This window comes from Halichoerus grypus, chromosome 14, assembly GCF_964656455.1.
Source record: "Halichoerus grypus chromosome 14, mHalGry1.hap1.1, whole genome shotgun sequence".
Taxonomy (NCBI): Eukaryota; Metazoa; Chordata; class Mammalia; order Carnivora; family Phocidae; genus Halichoerus; species Halichoerus grypus.
Genome location: NC_135725.1, coordinates 24,222,162 through 24,239,985, shown reverse-complemented (window position 1 = coordinate 24,239,985; position 17,824 = coordinate 24,222,162). Strand labels below are relative to the sequence as shown.

The 17,824-nt window shown below is 45.9% G+C and overlaps 1 protein-coding gene and 1 pseudogene across 4 annotated transcripts; one reads left to right on the top strand and one right to left on the bottom strand.

Annotated features, from left to right (window-relative positions):
• Positions 1–144: 144 nt before the first annotated feature.
• On the bottom strand, positions 145–15,215 carry IDNK (IDNK gluconokinase). Of its 4 annotated transcripts, XM_036090588.2 has the most exons (6): positions 15,056–15,174; positions 9,553–9,653; positions 7,911–7,941; positions 7,439–7,525; positions 2,715–2,758; positions 145–835 (listed from the first exon to the last, which is right to left on the bottom strand). In XM_036090588.2, the coding sequence occupies exons 2-6, from the start codon at positions 9,573–9,575 to the stop codon at positions 490–492; spliced, it is 531 nt and encodes a 176-aa protein (XP_035946481.1). In that variant the 5' UTR covers positions 9,576–9,653; positions 15,056–15,174; the 3' UTR covers positions 145–489. The 4 variants fall into 4 exon arrangements, with proteins under 4 accessions (XP_035946481.1, XP_035946480.1, XP_035946482.1 ...); XM_036090587.2 differs by lacking the exon at positions 9,553–9,653 and having other exon boundaries at positions 15,056–15,215; XM_036090589.2 differs by lacking the exons at positions 9,553–9,653; positions 15,056–15,174 and adding an exon at positions 14,962–14,984.
• On the top strand, positions 9,602–12,828 carry LOC118534605 (RNA transcription, translation and transport factor protein pseudogene; annotated as a pseudogene).
• Positions 15,216–17,824: the final 2,609 nt, after the last annotated feature.

Here is a 17,824-nt window from a genome sequence, read left to right as displayed (position 1 = left end):
AACTATATGTGCTTTTTATTTATTTATCTTGAGATGATCCAAGGAAAGAGGATTAGGAAGCGTGTGGTGTGACGGGACTTATTGGTGAGCGGTCGATTTTGTACACGTTTCTGCTCCTGGGACCAATTTCCAGGGGATGCCAAGGATAGCCAAGTTTCATTTATTTGTTCAAATACAGACACAATCAGGGATGTTTTGAATAAGGTTGTGATTTACAGTATCGATTATAGAATTCCCTCTGATATCTGATTAGGTCACAGGAATTTGGATTTCTGTTGAAGCTTTACTTTCAAAGTTCCCTCCTATCTCCTCCCCAGGTGCCAGAGCACAGATTCCTAAAAATATACCCAGACAAGTATAGCTCAGTACACTAGGGTTTGTTCACCCCAAGAATTTAGAATACGGTATTGGCAAAGACACTAGAACATAGTTTGGGATGGGATAGAGATGTCTGCTTGATTGTTCTGGACCCCCGATCTGAAGCCATTCTCATTTTAGAGTTTCCATGATTGTAGCAATTATCTCTGAAAGATTTTTGTCTACACTGATTTGGATGAAATTTTCTGGAGCCGATGGGGGCTCCAAAATATCGAACTGGGACTGCAATAACTCAGGGGGCATAAAATGTCCTTTTCTTTCGAGTAAACGTCTAGAGATGACCTCAAACGACCCACTCAGATGGACCACAAGGAGCTTCACCTCAGCTGGCTGTTTGTCCTTCCCCGTCTCATCACACTTCAGGGGTGCACAATCATTTCCTCGTATTAAGATGTCTCTGTACACTTTCTTCAGAGCCGAACAGGCTAGAACCACATGCTGTCCAGAGGCTACATCTCTGTTAAAAAAGCGGGGGGAGTGGGACTAAAGAATGAGGACCTTTGAAATAACTGGTGTCGATTCTAGGTTGAAGACTCTGGTCCTACTTCTCTGCCGGTGAAAGGCATTACAAAATGGTGGTCGAGTATCAGGCAGTCCTGGCTTTAAGGTAAAGATGTTCCTTCCACTAGTGAACCGAGCTGTCTTGGGCAAGGTATTTACCTCCCTGAGCATCAGTTCATCATCTGTTAAATGGGGCTACTTAGAGCACCTGTCCATAGAGTTGTGAGGAACAGTTTATCAAGGTGCCCAGTGCACAGGAAGTGCTTGGAAGGGTCAGCTCTGCTCCTCAGCCACCGAGTGTGGACCTGGATGGCTGCTGGCGGGTGCCTGTGCCACACACACCTCAGCTCAGGTTTTCCAAAGGCGTTCAGTGATTTAAATCTCACAGCTGGCTTCTCCCCGTTCCTACTCTACAATATGCTGGGAGTCTGGTGAAGTTACCAGTGCAGAGCTGGAGAAAGCAGGAGAAAAGGGGAGTATCAGACTCTCTGTGGTCAAGGTGAGCAAGATAAGAGAAGCGTCCAGGGATGTGCTAAGAAAAAACCCTGAGCCAGAAGTAGAGGCAGAGTGACAAGGCACCACGAAGGGGAGCCAGCGTGCTCGAGACTGCCCATGTAAGTGAGCCCCCACTGTGCCCCTGTCCGTGGTCAGGAGAGGCCGCCGTCTTCTGGCTGGGAAGGGACTCAAGTAAAGAGGTGAAGGGTGAAGGGTAAACCCTGGCTTGGGTACTTGGTAGAATGTTTTCTTCAGAACTGAGAATTCTGAAGGCGCCTGCCTTTGATCTATGGCCAGTGTACACTTGAGATCCAGTGGATGGAGTGTATCATCAGCAACGAACTTAGGTACCTGGGCCTTCTGCTCTTCCCAGAGGTCATGGGTGAGAGCTTGTTTATTCTGGGTCTGAATGTCTGATTGCTGCTCTCCTGAGCATCTTCATTTCTGCTTCCGTCACAGGTCAGTGTATTTGATCCCTGAAGAGTCTGCTTAGGTTGGAGACCCAGATGGGTAGGAGTTCTGAAACCCTGAAGCCCTAAAGCCCTGAACTTGAAGCCTATGCAAAGACAGGGTGGCTGGCTATGTCAGTGCGGTGTGGAAAAGTAAACTGAACTTTTAATCTTAAGTATATTCTAATTGCATATGGTGCAGATGGTTTTAGATTTATAAAATATGAAATGTCATCTTCATTTTAGAAAGCAAGATTTATAAGCCATTCCCTGCCTTTTCTTTATCCTTCTCCACATCCCATCCAGGATTCCCAGGGGTCAGGTCGCCAGATGGGTGGAGGGGACCTCATTTGCTCAGAACATGATACAGAGCAGACAAATTGGGACTCCCAATTCTGGTGACCTGTTCACTTACAAATGACCCCACGTATTCCCTGGTTGCCCCAGCTTGAAGTGGGGGGTGGGAAGAGGTGGAGACAAAGATGTGACTAGAACAGTCAGTGGTGGCTTCGGTTACCACCTTCCCAGCACTTTCGACGTTTTAGAGACCGTTCTGAGTGCCCCCCATGCCCCATCTCACTAATTCTCACAGTGATCTGTGAGTAGGAACTATATCCCTATTTTCAAATGAAGAAACAGGCTTATGGAAGCCAACTGGCTGACCAGGATTCCCAGATGATAATTGCGGAGCTGTCTAGAAGGTTCATTTCCAGAGCCCAGCTAAATTACACGTGGGTTCTGGCTGATGTAAATCACTGTTGATTACTTGACAGAAGTGCCCTCCATTTCTGGGATCCTTTATCATCAGCCAGGTGTGATTTCAAGAATGTATTTTTTGCCTCTACTTTCTGAAGTTTTCTTTACTCACTGGCTTATGCCAAGGTCTCTTACCTTAGTAAAATGTCATGTAAGTTGCAGAGCCATGGAATCCTGTCCTGAAATTAAAGCAGACACAAAGTTACTTTCCCAGGTCTTGTTTATTTATACAGAAACACAGTTAATCATGTTCATCAGTGTTAAAGTCCAGAGAAATCTTAGTGGTTTTGAGAAGTAGGCCATGACAAGGCTGCAGGGTCACGTCTCTGGGCAGCTAAGCAGTGACATTATGATGGGATCAGCGCCCTTTGAAGAAGAGACCAGGGAGCTATGGTGTGCTTGCCCTCCTGTGCTGTAGCCTCTCCTCTCCCCCACACCTGCAAACCAGGGAGAGGACCCTCACCAAGACCCTGACCATGCTAGCATCCTGATCTTGTACTTCCAGCCTTTAGGACTGTGAGAACTGAATGTCTCTTGGTTAAGCCCACGGTCTGTGGTATTTTGTTACAGCGGTCCAAGCTGACCAAAACTCCTCTGAAAAACCATCTGGGCCTGGGGCCTTTTTTGAGGGGAGATCTTGGATTACAGATTCAGTTTTTTTTAATGAGCATCATGTTATGTTCAGGTTTTCTGTTCTTGATTCAGTTTTGGTATCTGAGATAGCAGGAAGAGACCACACATAAAGTTAGATCTCTGGACCCTCCTGATTCTTAAGCTAGCTGCAGCATCAGCAAGGTCTTAGTTCCATGTGGGGGAAAAGCAGAATAGACTCTGCCACCATATCTCTGCCATCCAAGCCCATTTTCCCACAGTAATTTATATTTTTCTAAGAAATTGTCCCATTTAAGTCTTTAAATATACAAACATCAGTTTGTTCACAGCCCTCTTTTCATTCCTACTCTTCATTGTGCCTTTTTCCCACTCTTGATCAGTCTTGTTAGAGATTTGTCTTTTTTTTTTTTTTTTTCTTCAAATAGCATTGCTCATCACCTACATAGTTTCTTTGGCTTATATTCCATTAATTTCAGCATTCATTTCTGTTTTTTTCCTACATTCTTCCTTTTTGTTTATTGTTTTTTCCTACTTGAACACTTAGCTCATTACTCTCCATTCTTGTTATTTTTCCGGAAATGCTTCCAGAGCCCATAGATTTCCTTCTAAGTAATGTTTCAAAGGCATCCCATAACTTTTGGTTGACAGCACTTTTGTTGTACAAAAGTGGAGGGAAGGGCATAATCCAAGACTGGGAGTGTTAAAGATGGTGTACAGACACTCTTCAGTAAACGGGTGAAGCAGATGCTTCTTAGCCCTGGTGAGCAGGAGGTGTGGGAGTTGGCGGTGAGGAAGATCAGGAGAAACCGTCTTGACTGGTGGTCAAGAACTTGAGTGACTGATAAGAAGGCTGGGCTTTACTGTAAGGGTGTTAAATAGGAGGACTTGGAGGCATGAGCTCCAAATTCTGTGTTCACATTTGTGATGAAAGGGAGTGATTTGAGATCCCCTCTTCACAAAAGCAGAAATTGGAAAGAAAAGGAGATATTAGAGCAAATTCACTCAACTCTGTGAGTAGTTACTACAGATGATAGGATAAATTATGAAAGTCAAACACACAGAGTCTTAGGGGAAAGAGAAGAGGAAACAGCATAACCCAAATGAGCATCTCTGCTTGCTGGGTCTGACATTCAAGGTCATCTCATTTCTGATGGTGTCCCCTGCCCCCAGCCCAGTGCTTGGAGGTAGTGGGCACAACATCTGCTAGAATGTTCTAGCAGGAGTTCAATCAGAACATCAAGAGGACAGGGAAAGATTCCTGGGCCTGTGGTTTTGGTGATGTGATGGAAACATCTAGAGACATGAAGTGTCTCCTGGAAGGGGATGGTGGTTAAAGGGAGAAGGGGAGTTGGAGCTCAGAGGAACAACTCAGGAAACTGAGTCGTCCCAGCGCTACTGGGGGAGGCAGCGGATGGAGCGGAAGGAAGGAGCGGGCGGGGAAGAGCAGAGGCCAGGGACCGGTGTTTACCTGGTACGAAAATGAACTAGAGACCACAGAGGAAATAACACACGTGAAAAGAATATATACCTCAAAAAAGATAGGAAAAAAATTCCAAAATTCAAACTCCAAAATTCGTATTTTTTGAAAGATAAAACCAAGAGTGATGTATTCTGTAAAAACATTTTCCAGTACTTTCCAAATTTTCCATACAGGGCAAGTGTTACATTTATAATCAGGAAAATTTTTCTCAAAAACCCCCTCATTTAACAGACTTTGAAATCTGCTTCAGTGTCACTGCGGGCTGCTGGGACAGCATGGACCTGGCTCGAGGTGGGGGACACTGCCTGGCAGCTTGCAGATCCTTTATCAGCAACAGCATCATCACACTAGTAACATCCTGTCACAGCCTGGGGGGCTCATCTGTCTAGGCCAGCGCTGTCCACTAGAGCTTTCTGTCGTGAGGGAAGTGTTCCCTGCGCCATCTGGGTGGTAGCCCCGGGCCACGTGCGGCTACTGAACACTTGGGCAGTGTAACCCCGAGAACTGGAGTTCACAGTTTATTTTGTATTCATTTACATTTAAATAGCCTGAAGGAGCCCTTGGAATATTCAACACAGGTTGCCTCTCTTCAAACCTCAGCCCTCTGAGCACAGAACCCTCCCCAAGCCTTCCCCAGAGGAGACGGTACCTCTGCTCAGGCTTTCCCCTGGGTCCTCCTCACAGGATCACGGGGGCGGGACTGGTTGCTAGGGTGACCAGGAGCCGCTCTCCACCCCCCCCACCCCCCCCCACTGCCAGCCCAGCTGTGACCCACACCTTCACTCCTAGCTGAGCTCTCCTCAAGAATGTCAACCATCTGCCATTCTAGCTCTTTCTCTCCCTGGAAGAGAGAAAGTCTAAAGTCTGGCTAACTTGTAGTTTCTCCTAAATATATTTAATGACTCATTATGTTTCTTCCAGTAACCAATAACCTTTTCTTCCATACAATAAATTCCTCTTCTGAACTCTACTCCTCCCCCATCCAGACTGCCCACTTAGCAAGCCTCGCTTGTGAACAGGAGGAAGGATGTTTAAATGCCATTTTAAAAATCCATCCATTTGGGTTGCTGTACTTAGTTCTTTAACTTAACTTTTATTTGCACTCACCAAGGAGAAAAATAACCCTGGCACGGTCACATTTTACACACTCGGTAGAAATGCTTTATGTTACACATACGTGTTCATATAGATATATTAGTGACAATAATAAGTGATATTTACTGAATGCTTTGGATACTTCACTGTGCATATTTTTAGTAGTATCTCATTTAATCCTCCCAAGAACCCAATGAAATGGGTCCTGTTACCACCCCTACTTCACAGGAGGGAAATGAGGCACAGAGAGACTAAGCCATTTGCCAAAGGCCACACAGGCTTAGTGGTAGAGCCGGGTTATCTGTACTATGTCTTGATCTCTAGTATAATGTCATTATTATGCTCCGATTATTATTCTGTTTATAAAGATATTATTATATCTTTTATGGTTCCCTCCTCCTATCTTCTGAAGTCAAATGTTGCAAACTTAATTTTGATGGTGCAAAGTCTGAATCTTGGCCACCTCAAGCCATACTCCTGAAACAGAAGTGTACACTCAGAGTCCCTAGAATTAGACCTAGTGATGGTGAGGGACTCCAGCCCCTTGGGGCAGAACAACGGGAAGAGAGTGAGTAGTGGCAGCACGGCTGGGGCCAAGGTCTCTGAAAGTGGAAACCACAGCGTTGCTCTTCGGCCAGTTCCGCTCTGTTCCTGCCCTTTGGACACCCCGGCCTGTGAGCCTGGCTGGGCCCCCAGCCCTCACATCTCTCTTGGGCTACAGTGAGTTACACCAGCGAGTCCAGTTTGCACCTCTGCTCTGGGAGCGACCCTTAGGAAATGGCCTCATGACGGTGCATAAAGGAATGAGGTGCTATTCATTCCTTCCCTTACAACTGAGTCACAGGTATCTTCCGACATTTACTGTGTGGCCAGCCCTGGGAGTATATAATGGTCAACAGAAAGGCCACAGTCCTAGCCCTTTCAGAAGTAAAATCTAGTTGCAGAGATAAATAGTGCCAACTTGCAACCAGGCCCCGGGCCGTGTGGGCCGTGGTGCTATGAGAGTTTATTACAGGAGGTTTTACTTCAGTAGATCCAGGAGGGCTTCCCTGAAGAAGTGGCACGGGAGCTGAGCTGTGAACAGGAGCAGGGTTAACGAAGAGGGGACAGAAGTGCATTTCAGACAGTGGGAACAGCAGGTGCAAAGGCCCTGTGGGGCGGAGCGAGGCAGCAGGAGTGACTGACAGGGGCCAGGGGGGCCCTGGTGGAGAGAGGGAGGGCGGGCACAGCACCCGAAGAGACTGGAGCGGGGCATGTTGAGGCGTTTAGCTGTTTGGTCTTGACCCTGAGATGGATGGGAAGTTTCCAGAGGGCTTGATTTGAATTTGTACCTATGGCTTCGGGGTGGTTGTGAGTCTGGTGCCAGCGGCAGCTCAAAGGCCTGGGGAGGAGGATGAAGACAGAACCTGGGGAATTAACATCCTGCAGATTAAAAGCCTGCGACAAAGTGTCCTGGCAGACCCTGCCCAAGCAGGGGTGGGGTGGGATCCCGCCTAGCTCTGCGTTTGGAGAGAAGTTCAGGGCCAGAGCTGACCACGTGCAGGACCCCGGGCGCCTGGCTTTGGAGACATAGTCTCTCCTGGCCCCAACTCTCCTCCACCACGTGCTGCGAGAGCTCCGCCTGCGGCTCCGGGCTGGAGCGTCTGTGTTGGAAACAGACGGCAAATGTTACCTGGTCCTTCAGCGGGATCCCTTTTCCCATCTTCATTCGGTTTTCCTCTGGGTGATAGTCGTCCGCATCGTAGAATTTCCATCCCAGCTTTAAGAACAAAGTAAAGGGTGTGACAACCACCATTACGGATACTGCCGGGCAGGTGTGGAAATGGGCAGCCCAAGGACCACCCCCGCCCCTCTTCCCCTCCCCCCGTGGCCCCCCTTCCCCCATTCCCCCCCCCCCCCCCCCGAAGAAGCAGGGAGGCTGTGATGCCATGTCACTATCCCTGCTCACTGGGTTGCTACTCCTTTCATTCATCACTCTTGGTGATCACCAAGGAGAAAACCAAGATTGCTCCATTGGGCTTCACAAACCACGTCCGTGGTGAGTTTTACAAACCACGATGGGCCAGAAGAAGGGGCGCCCAAGGGGGAGAAGCAAAGAGACAGTGCAATGGGCCTCGCCATTGGGAGGCATCAGAACAGGTTACCTCGGATGCCAGCAGGGCGCCCACGGTCGATCTGTGGAGAGGACACAGAGGTTCAAGTGACTGCCCTTCCCAACCCATGCGTGCCTCCTACCATGCGGGGTGCCCTGGGAGACAGCCACCCCGCCATGTTGAAACCCAGTAATTTCATGATATTGAAGCAGTGACGGTAATGCTCTCGGCCCTGGAGTCCAGAGCATGATGTTAGCGTTCTCCAGGAATTTAAAGTTACTGAGTTACCACTAATTTTCTTTTCCAAAAAGCAATATATAAGATCTCATTAAACTCCTGAAGTTCTTTCTGAAGTTTTTTGTTCCCTGTTCTAGAGATAATTATATTTTGCAAAAAAAAAATGCTGAATAGAGATGAGCTTTTACGGAGGGTACTGGAAGGAGGGGTCCAACAGGGGGTTTAACCTCCCAGCACAAGGTTCAAAGGAGCTCATAAAAGCATTGACACCTTGTTTGGGGTTTAACAGAGACACACTCTTAAAGAATAAAATAAGATTCGGAATGAGAAGTCAGCCTGGGAGGGAAATGCCCTCTGTGCGGTGCGTGTGGTAAGGACCTGCTGCTCCCCTAGCAGGCAGCACTCTTGGGGAGAAGGGCTTGGGTCTCAGCACCTAACAGCTGGCCACATGCTTCGTGCAAGTCACCTTTCTCTCTACACCTGTTTTCTCACCTGCAAAAGGGGGGAACTGAGCGACATGTATCCACTCACTACTTATTTCACTCGGCCAATACTGAGCACCTGCTAGTCCCCAGGATATGAAAATAATGAAAATAAAACCCTGCTTACATTCTAGCTGGATTCAGGGGTCCTGTCTCTCTTTTGTGAAGAAGGTCTCAGGGAGCTAGCTGTTAAAGACACATGTGTACCCAACTGAGACCTCCCTGATGTAACCAAAGGATTGCAAAGGACTGTAACTTCTCCCATTAGGTTTACTGTGCTGAAGCTTGCAAAGGGAGACATACTGCAGCCTACTGGTGATGAACTCCACGGCTGGGGAAGCCAGAGCTGTGCATGACAGAAAGTACACTGAAGACTAAGATGAGCCAGGGATGGACACATCAGGCACCACTCACAATTTAAAAGAGCTAGAGAATACTCATGAAAGCAATTGAGGAAGACACAAAAAAACGGAAAAACGTTCCATGCGCATGGATTGGAAGAACAAATATTGTGAAGATGTTAATGCTACCTAGAGCAATCTACACATTTAATGCAATCCCTATCAAAATACCATCAACTTTTTTCAAAGAACTGGAACAAATAATCCTAAAATTTATGTGGAACCAGAAAAGACCCCGAATAGCCAGAGGAACGTTGAAAAAGAAAAGCAAAGCTGGCGGCATCACAATTCCAGACTTCAAGCTCTATTACAAAGCTGTTATCATCAAGACAGTCTGGTACTGGCACAAAAACAGACACATAGATCAACGGAACAGAATAGAGAGCCCAGAAATGGACCCTCAACTCTATGGTCAACTAATCTTCGACAAAGCAGGAAAGAATGTCCAATGGAAAAAAAGACAGTCTCTTCAACAAATGGTGTTGGGGAAATTGGACAGCCACATGCAGAAGAATGAAACTGGACCATTTCCTTACACCACACACAAAAATAGACTCAAAATGGTTGAAAGACCTAAATGTGAGACAGGAGTCCATCAAAATCCTAGAGAGACGCGGGGACCATGTTCCGATGCAAGCTGACGGCCTTGACTACCACAACCCAGCTGGCTTCAACTGCAAAGATGAAACAGAATTTAGAAACTTTCTTGTTTGGCTTGAAGACCAGAAAATCAGACACTACAAGACTGAAGACAGAGGTAATTTAAGAAACATCCACAGCAGTGACTGGCCCAAGTTCTTTGAAGAGTATCTCAAAGATGTTAACTGTCCTTTCAAGATTCAAGATTGACAAGAAGCAATTGACTGGCTTCTTGGTTTAACTGTTAGACTTGAATATGGAGACAATGCTGAAAAATACAAGGACTTGGTACCTGGTAATACAAAAAATGCTGACAATGCAGCTAAAAATGCAGAGCCATTGATCAACTTGGATGTAAATAATCCTGATTTTAAGGCTGGTGTAATGGCTTTGGGTAACCTTCTTCAGATGCAGCGTCATGATGATTACCTGGCAATGCTTAAGGCAATTCGCATTTTGGTCCGGGAGCACCTGAGCCAGGATGCAGTTGCTAAAGCAAATCAGACGGAGGAGGGCTTGCCTGTTGCTTTAGACAAACATATTCTTGGTTTTGACACGGGAGATGCAGTTCTTAATGAAGCTGCTCAAATTCTGCGATTGCTGCATATAGAAGAGCTCAGAGAGCTACAGACAAAAATTAATGAAGCCATAGTAGCTGTTCAGGCAATTATTGCTGATCCAAAGACAGACCACAGACTGGGGAAAGTTGGAAGATGAACATTTTAGGATTTCAGCTTCTCACCTACTTAGTACAGTTGGGAACCATGTATGCTCTGGCATGTGTTTGGAAATCAAATGTCACAATTTCAAGGGAAGAATCCTAGAAAATTGACTATGTTCTCGAGATTTACCATCATTGCTTTTTCTTATTGTTCAGGAAAGTGGATTTTTTTTTGACTGTTATGTTTATGTATCTATAATGCCGACCCCTAGCTTTGTTACAGAGACAATACGGATACTCAAATCATAGGAAAACTTAAAATATTTTATTGGAGTAATCTAGAAAATTTGAGAATTGTTACATCTTTGGTATTTATAAATGTAGTTAACTTCTGTGGGTAACTATAGAGGGACTTACAGAATCAGAAGATACAAATTGAAACATTCTAGCACCTTTTAATATAAAGAGAAATGCAGTGATGCAGAGGTAAAAAAAAAACAACAAAAAAAACAAAAAGACAAAACTTAGAACTTTCGCTGGAAAGCTATAAATAAGTTGTTTTTCCCCCCACCAGTTCTGCATAGCCTTCTCTAGGTCAAGGCTTATGATCTTTAGGATTGTGTCTTTATATGGATAACCTTGCTTTAATTTCTTGGCCAGAAAATTAGATTTAAAAAATTAGATTTAGGGTTGTCACATATTCTAATTGGTTCTTAGTTGAATGAACTTGACCTTTTAAATATGATAGAAATGTTTATAAAAAATTGCTTTAATAAAGCAGCAATTAAAATTGTTACTTTAAAAAAAAAAATCCTAGAGGAGAACACAGGCAGCAACCTCTTCGACCTCAGCCACAGCAACTTCTTCCTAGACACATCGCCAAAGGCAAGGGAAGCAAAGGCAAAAATGAACTATTGGGACTTCATCAAGATAAAAAGCTTTTGCACAGCAAAGGAAACAGTCAAGAAAACCAAAAGACAACCGACAGAATGGGTTTGCAAATGACATATCAGATAAAGGGCTAGTATCCAAAATCTATAAAGAACTTACCAAACTCAACACCCAGAAAACAAGTAATCCAATCAAGAAATGGGCAGAAGACATGAACAGACATTTCTGCAAAGAAGACATCCAAATGGCCAACAGACACATGAAAAGGTCCTCAACATCGCTCGGCATCAGGGAAATCCAAATCAAAACCTCAATGAGATACCACCTCACACCAGTCAGAATGGCTAAAATTAACAAGTCAGGAAACAACAGATCTTGGTGGGGATGTGGAGAAAGGGGAACCCTCCTACACTGTTGGTGGCAATGCAAGCTGGTGCAGCCACTCTGGAAAACAGTATGGAGGTTCCTCAAAAAGTTGAAAATAGAGCTACCATACGACCCAGCAATTGCACTACTGGGTATTTACCCCAAAGATACAAATGTAATGATCCAAAGGGGTATGTGCACTCCAACGTTTATAGCAGCAATGTCCACAATAGCCAAACTATGGAAAGAGCCAAGATGTCCATCAACAGATGAATGGATAAAGAAGATGTGGTGTATATATATATACAATGGAATATTATGCAGCCATCAAAAAAAAAAGTCTTGCCACTTGCAATGACGTGGATGGAACTAGAGGGTCTTATGCTAAGCGAAATAAGTCAGTCAGAGAAGGACAATTATCATATGATCTCACTGATACGAGGACTTTGAGAAACAAAACAAAGGATCATAGGGGAAGGGACAGAAAAATGAAACAAGACGAAACCAGAAAGGGAGAAAAACAATGAGACCCTCTTAATCTCAGGAAACAAACTGAGGGTTGCTGGAGTGGGGGGGGGGGTGGGAGGGATGGAATGGCTGGGTGATGGACATTGGGGAGGGTATGTGCTATGGTGAGTGCTGTGAATTGTATAAGACTGATGAATCACAGACCTGTACCCCTGAAACAAATACAGTATATGTTAATACAAAAAATAATAATAATAAAAAGCACTGATAAAACAAAACAAAAAAAAAAGAGCTAACCAGATTTGGGTGTAGACTGGCAGGGAGGAGACTGAAGGAAAAGGAAAAGCCACTGTCTACTGCTTATGCAAACCTCCTGAACTAGAGAACAGCAGGACTTGACATGGACACAGACAGGAACCCCAGGCACAGTGCTCGGCTCAGAGGAGACTGGTTGGAGCAAGCATTACAAGCCAGTCTGGAGCCCAAAGGTCTCTAAGCAGGTTGGTCTAAATCAGGATCAAGGAGACTGAAAAAGTCTGTAGGACAGTGGTGGTTGGCTGGGGCACAGATTAAATGCAAAAGATATTCAAAAGGCCAGAAACTGAGGGTGTCTTCACAAAGGCTGTTAAAACATAAAGAAAACTAACACTGCCACCTATTCAAATAGCTCCCTTCATTCATTTGTTCATTCATCCATTGAGGCAGCAAATATTTTTTGAGCATCTACTACATGCCAGGCATTGTTCTAGACAGGGCAGTAAACAAAAAGATCCCTTGCATTCAGGTAGGAGAGGGGGAGGCAATAAACATAGTAAATAAGTAAATGCTTCACATTGTTGTTCTAACAATGGTTTAACTACATTCTTTCCGGTTTGAGACTGTTGTTTTCTTGAGACATTTTTTCCTCTCAAATGTTATGGAGTATAATTTAAAATCCAGCAAGGCCCTAACAAGGGCTCACAAAAGTCACCAAAGAACTCAATGTTGCTACATCTGTTGATCGATATAATCATTCTCATTTTATTACTCAGTCTGTCAGCAACGGTCAGAGGGCCCAGGGCTCAGTCCTTGGCCAGCTTCTTGATCTTTACTCACCCCCTCAGTGATCTCAACATCTTATGTCTTTAAATATATCTGCGCACCAAGGATTCCTACATTTATATCTAAAGTTCCTCTCCTGAACTCTGGACTTGGATATCCAATCAACCACTTGACCAACCCACTCAAATGACTGATAGGCAATTCACCACATCCCACATTGAGCTTCTGCTATTTTTCTTCCCAAACCTGCCCTGCCTACTGCTTCCCCACCAGTCAGTAGTAACTCCCTTCTTTTAGTTACCCAAGCCAAAAATCCCAAAGTCATCCTTGACACCTTTCTCCCTCTCTCATGCCGCACATTCAGTCCATCGAAACATCTTTCTGGTTCTGCCTTCAGAATATCTCCGGCATATGACCACTTCTCCTCGCCTTCATTGTTTCTCTGACCTCATCTCCCATTACTCAGCACAGTGGCTTCCCTGGTAATCCACAATGAAACAAAGCCTCCGGGCCTTTGCACTTGCTACATTCCCTTTGTCTATACTGCCCTTTCCCTAGCTAGCCACCAGGCTAGTCCCTCACTTCCTGTGCTCAGATACCACGGCCTCTGAGAGCCTTCCCTCACCATCCTGCCTGCTCTTCTTTGTTCTACTTACTCTCCTTTATTTTCCCCTTGGAGCACCTCCCACTGCCTACCACACTATGTACATGTATTTATTCACTTCCTGTCTGTTTCCCATACTAGAATGTAAACTCTTTTGAGGGCAGGGATTTTATCTGTCCTATTCATTATATATCAGTGACACGGAGTCAGGATCAAGCTCTATAAATAATTACTGAATGCATGAATATCATAACCATATAAAGCATATGGTTCAGACCCCCCCCCCCAATCTGATCCAAGGCACAGAGGGGTACATAAATTGTCCAAGCTCACACAAGCAGGCAGGAGCAGCAGAACCAAGACCCTGGGCTCCTGACATCCACTACATCACACCATAGAAGCAGTCTTACATTCAACTTCTTCAACTCATACAACAGCTAAGGATTTTCAGGCTCCATGTTTTATGTTACTTTTATTCCAAGACTCCCCAAATTATTTTAATTTCTCAAGAGATGAAGCTAAAAATGCCACAATAATTTTGGAAAACCTAAACATTCCTACCTGGAGCAAGAAAGAGTCTTTAATATATACTTGACCACACAAGCAGTTCGTGGTTCAGAAAATTCTAGAAGGGTACTATAGGCCTTTGAAGTTACGATATTTCACTTGATTAAGATCTGTCTTTTGGGCCTGTGGCGGAATGCTGCAGTAGCTGCTTTTTCCGGTAAAGGGCACAGTTAGAGTTTGGTCTAATCAGAAAGCCAAAGTCTAGCTCCCAGCCCCCAGGTTGGTCAGACTGGGCTGGGCAGAGGCTTTGTGGCATCCGGTGTTCCTCCTTGCAAATCCTTAGGGGGTTTTGTGACTCCTTATTAACAGTGACTCCTTCCAGGTAAAGCTGATAAACGCTGATCGCAGCACAGAGAAAACAGACCAGCAGGTGAAACTGCCTTTCTAAAAACTCATCACGAAAGGCCGGCAGGAGGGAGCTGCCGCTCTGCCCAGCCTGACAAGGTCTGTGGGAGACTGGGGCGAGGTTTGCCCTGTGCTTTGGGCCTCGCACCCTGCCACCGCGTTCTGACAAGAGACTCCCAAACACCGGCCCTAGTGACCGCCGGAGCCACCGCGGGCGGCGCCCCAGCAGGCGCCTCTTCACAAAGGGCTTTCGCTAGAGCTTCTCGGGCGTCGATGGAGAACCCGGGTCTCGGCGCCCCGGGACGGGCAGGTTGGAGGGTGGGGAGACGGAGCAGGTGCCCCGGGCCTCAGCTTCCTCATCTGCAAAGGGAAGCTGGAGGTTCCCCAGAACCCTGCGTACCCCGCGGGCCCGGAACGGTGACGGCTCCGGCCTCCGCCGCGCGCGCCGCCTCCTCCAGTGCGCCCCCCGCGACCCCCCGCCCTCCCAGACCTACTTCCCCGAGCCGCTCACGCCCATCACCAGCAGCGCGCCCGGCACCGCCATGGCCCGGAGTCCGGCTCCTTCCAGCCGCCTTCCGGGGCCCGACCGCCCCGCCTTCCCGGCCACGGACGACCGAGCGGCGGGCGACCTGCGCTGCTCCGCCCCCGCTGCGCTGCTCCGCCCCGCCCCCCCGCTCCGCGCCCCGCCCCCCCGCTCCGCGCCCCGCCCCCCCGCTCCGCGCCCCGCCCCCCCGCTCCGCGCCCCGCCCCGTTCCCTGCAGTAGGGGGGAAGTGCAGCCAGCCCCCAGCTCTTCTCCGCCTACCGTCCTCCTCCCCCAGACCCCTGCCGGAGAGCCTCGCCCTCGTCCTCTTCCACCAATGAAAGTAGCTCTTTTTTTTTTTTTTAATTGTAGAAAGAATAAGCAGAAAATAAATTCACACTTTCCCACACCATGCAGCAAAAAACATCCATTCCTTTTTAAAAGAATCACTTTATTTATTTGGTTTTCGTCATAAGTGTAAACATCCATTCTTAAAATTATCCCTCCTCCCGTATAGACAGGTGGGTATGAATACTTTATGAAATTGGGATCATGCTGTAGACAGCCTATCGTAACCTGGCGTTTTGTTACAAGAATAGGAGGCGGACATCTTTTGGTGTCGTATATGGATTGGACCATAGTGGCACATGTCGTGTCTGTATGGCCCTGCTATTTAATCTGGCTCCTATTCTCCGGTAAATTACTTAAGGGGAACGACTATCCTTGTGAAGGGCCCATTTGCTTTAGAACAGTGTGTTAATTATGTGTCACTTAAAATATTTGATTAAAAGCACTTCCAACGACATTCTGTCCAACTTCCCTTGTTACCCAAGTTCATATTAATTACTGTGTCCTCGAAAACAATAAAGCTGACATAAAGCACTTATCTAATGAGTATTTCAATTAGCCCTGTACTAACTTTGTTTTATTCCTACTTAGCCGGAGTGGGTGTTCCTGGATACGCATTTACAGATGAAGAAGTTGAGACCTGGAGAGGAGGTGACCTGCCTAAGGTCTTACAATTCAGTTATGGCTGATGAACATACCTTGAACATCTACCGTCCCCAGGACTCCAAATATGAATATTACCCTCCAGATGCTGCCAGGTAGGTGGGAAATAGATGCAAGCAAATGCTGTAGCTTGTGCTTTGCTTTTTGGCTTGGGCAAAAATAAATAAATAAATAAGTTCACATTTCTTTCAAAGTTCAAAACAGAATGAGTAGGAGAAAGTATGGTTTTTCTCCCCAGATTTCCCTCTCAAGATATGTTCAAGAACCTCAAATATGCTTTACTAGTCAGGGTGGTAGCAGGAAGCAGCACACTCAAGTTAGGTTGTTTGAAAAGGGTTTAACAAAGGGACTGTTTACAGAGATGCAGGTAGGGTCAGTTAAAGCATCAAGGGGCAGTATCGTTTCCAGTAACTGACAGGAAAAATAGCCTTAGGAAGAGAAAGACAGATGCCCCTTGTTGGCCCAAAGGAGGAAACCAGGAGAATAAATGACCTCCCCTTCTCTTGCCTTCTGATCTTCTGCTAGTGACAAAACCCCACTGTCCAAACCTAACTGGAAGGCAGAGTTAGGGAGTCTGTTGAGTTGGCTCATTCATACCCATCTCCCAGGCACAGAGCAGGGAAGAGAAAGGTGGAGAGTTATCTGCTGGGGCAAAGGCAAGATACCCAGCATTTCTGCTCTCAGGTCAGTGAAATAATCCTGTGCTTGCTTCCAGGGCAGAACTCAGAGGTGCCCTTGAGAGCTGAATTGCACCTTTTTGTTGGGCAGATATTCCCATAAAAGATGCCTTACAAATCCGACATATCTCATTAAGAGGTGACATCTGTACCTCTTCCAGTCCAGAAGAGTCCTTGATACTGATTCAATTTTGGGAATTCAAATAGATGCATGGCAGGGGCACCTGGGTGGCTCAGCCGGTTAAGCCTCTGCCTTTGGCTCAGGTCCCAGGGTCCTGGGATCAAGCCCCTTGTCAGGCTCCCTGCTCAGTGGGGAGCCTGCTTCTTCTTCTCCCTCTGCCCCTTACCGCCCCCCCCCTCCATGTTCTCTCTCTCTCTCCCTCAAATAAATAAATAAAATATTTAAAACAAACAGATGCATGGGAGAACTTCACAGACCAAATCCAGGATCATGGCTAATCCCCCAAGGAGCCTGTTACGTGCTCTCCTGGAGCTAATGCCGTGTACTTGCTTCACATCTTATTAACTAGAAAGGGTCACTTGACAGGTCCAGAACAAGGTTTACACAAAGGCAAAATGATTTCTGTTATCTCAGTAGATGCAGTAAAAAGTATCGGACAAAATTCAACATCTCTTCACAATCAAAATACTCCACGAACTAGGAATACAAAATTCTCAACCTGACAAAGGGCATTTCTGGAGCCCCACGGCCAACATCCTACTGAATGTTTCCCTGAGGATGAGGAACAGGCAAGGATGTCTGCTTTCACTACTGCCATTCAACATTCTACTAGAGGTTCTAGCCATCGTAGTAGGACAAGAAAAACAAAGGCATTCAGATTGGAAAGGAATTAGTAAAACTATAATTCCAGATGACATGATTTTGTAATATAGAAAATCTAAAGAATGCATGATGAATCTATTAAAGTTAATAAATGAGTTCAGCAAGGTCAAAGGCTGTAAGATCAACATACAAAAATCAATTGTATTTCTATACCCTAGCAATAAACAATCTGAAAATGAAATTAAAATTTATAATAGCATCAAAAAGAGC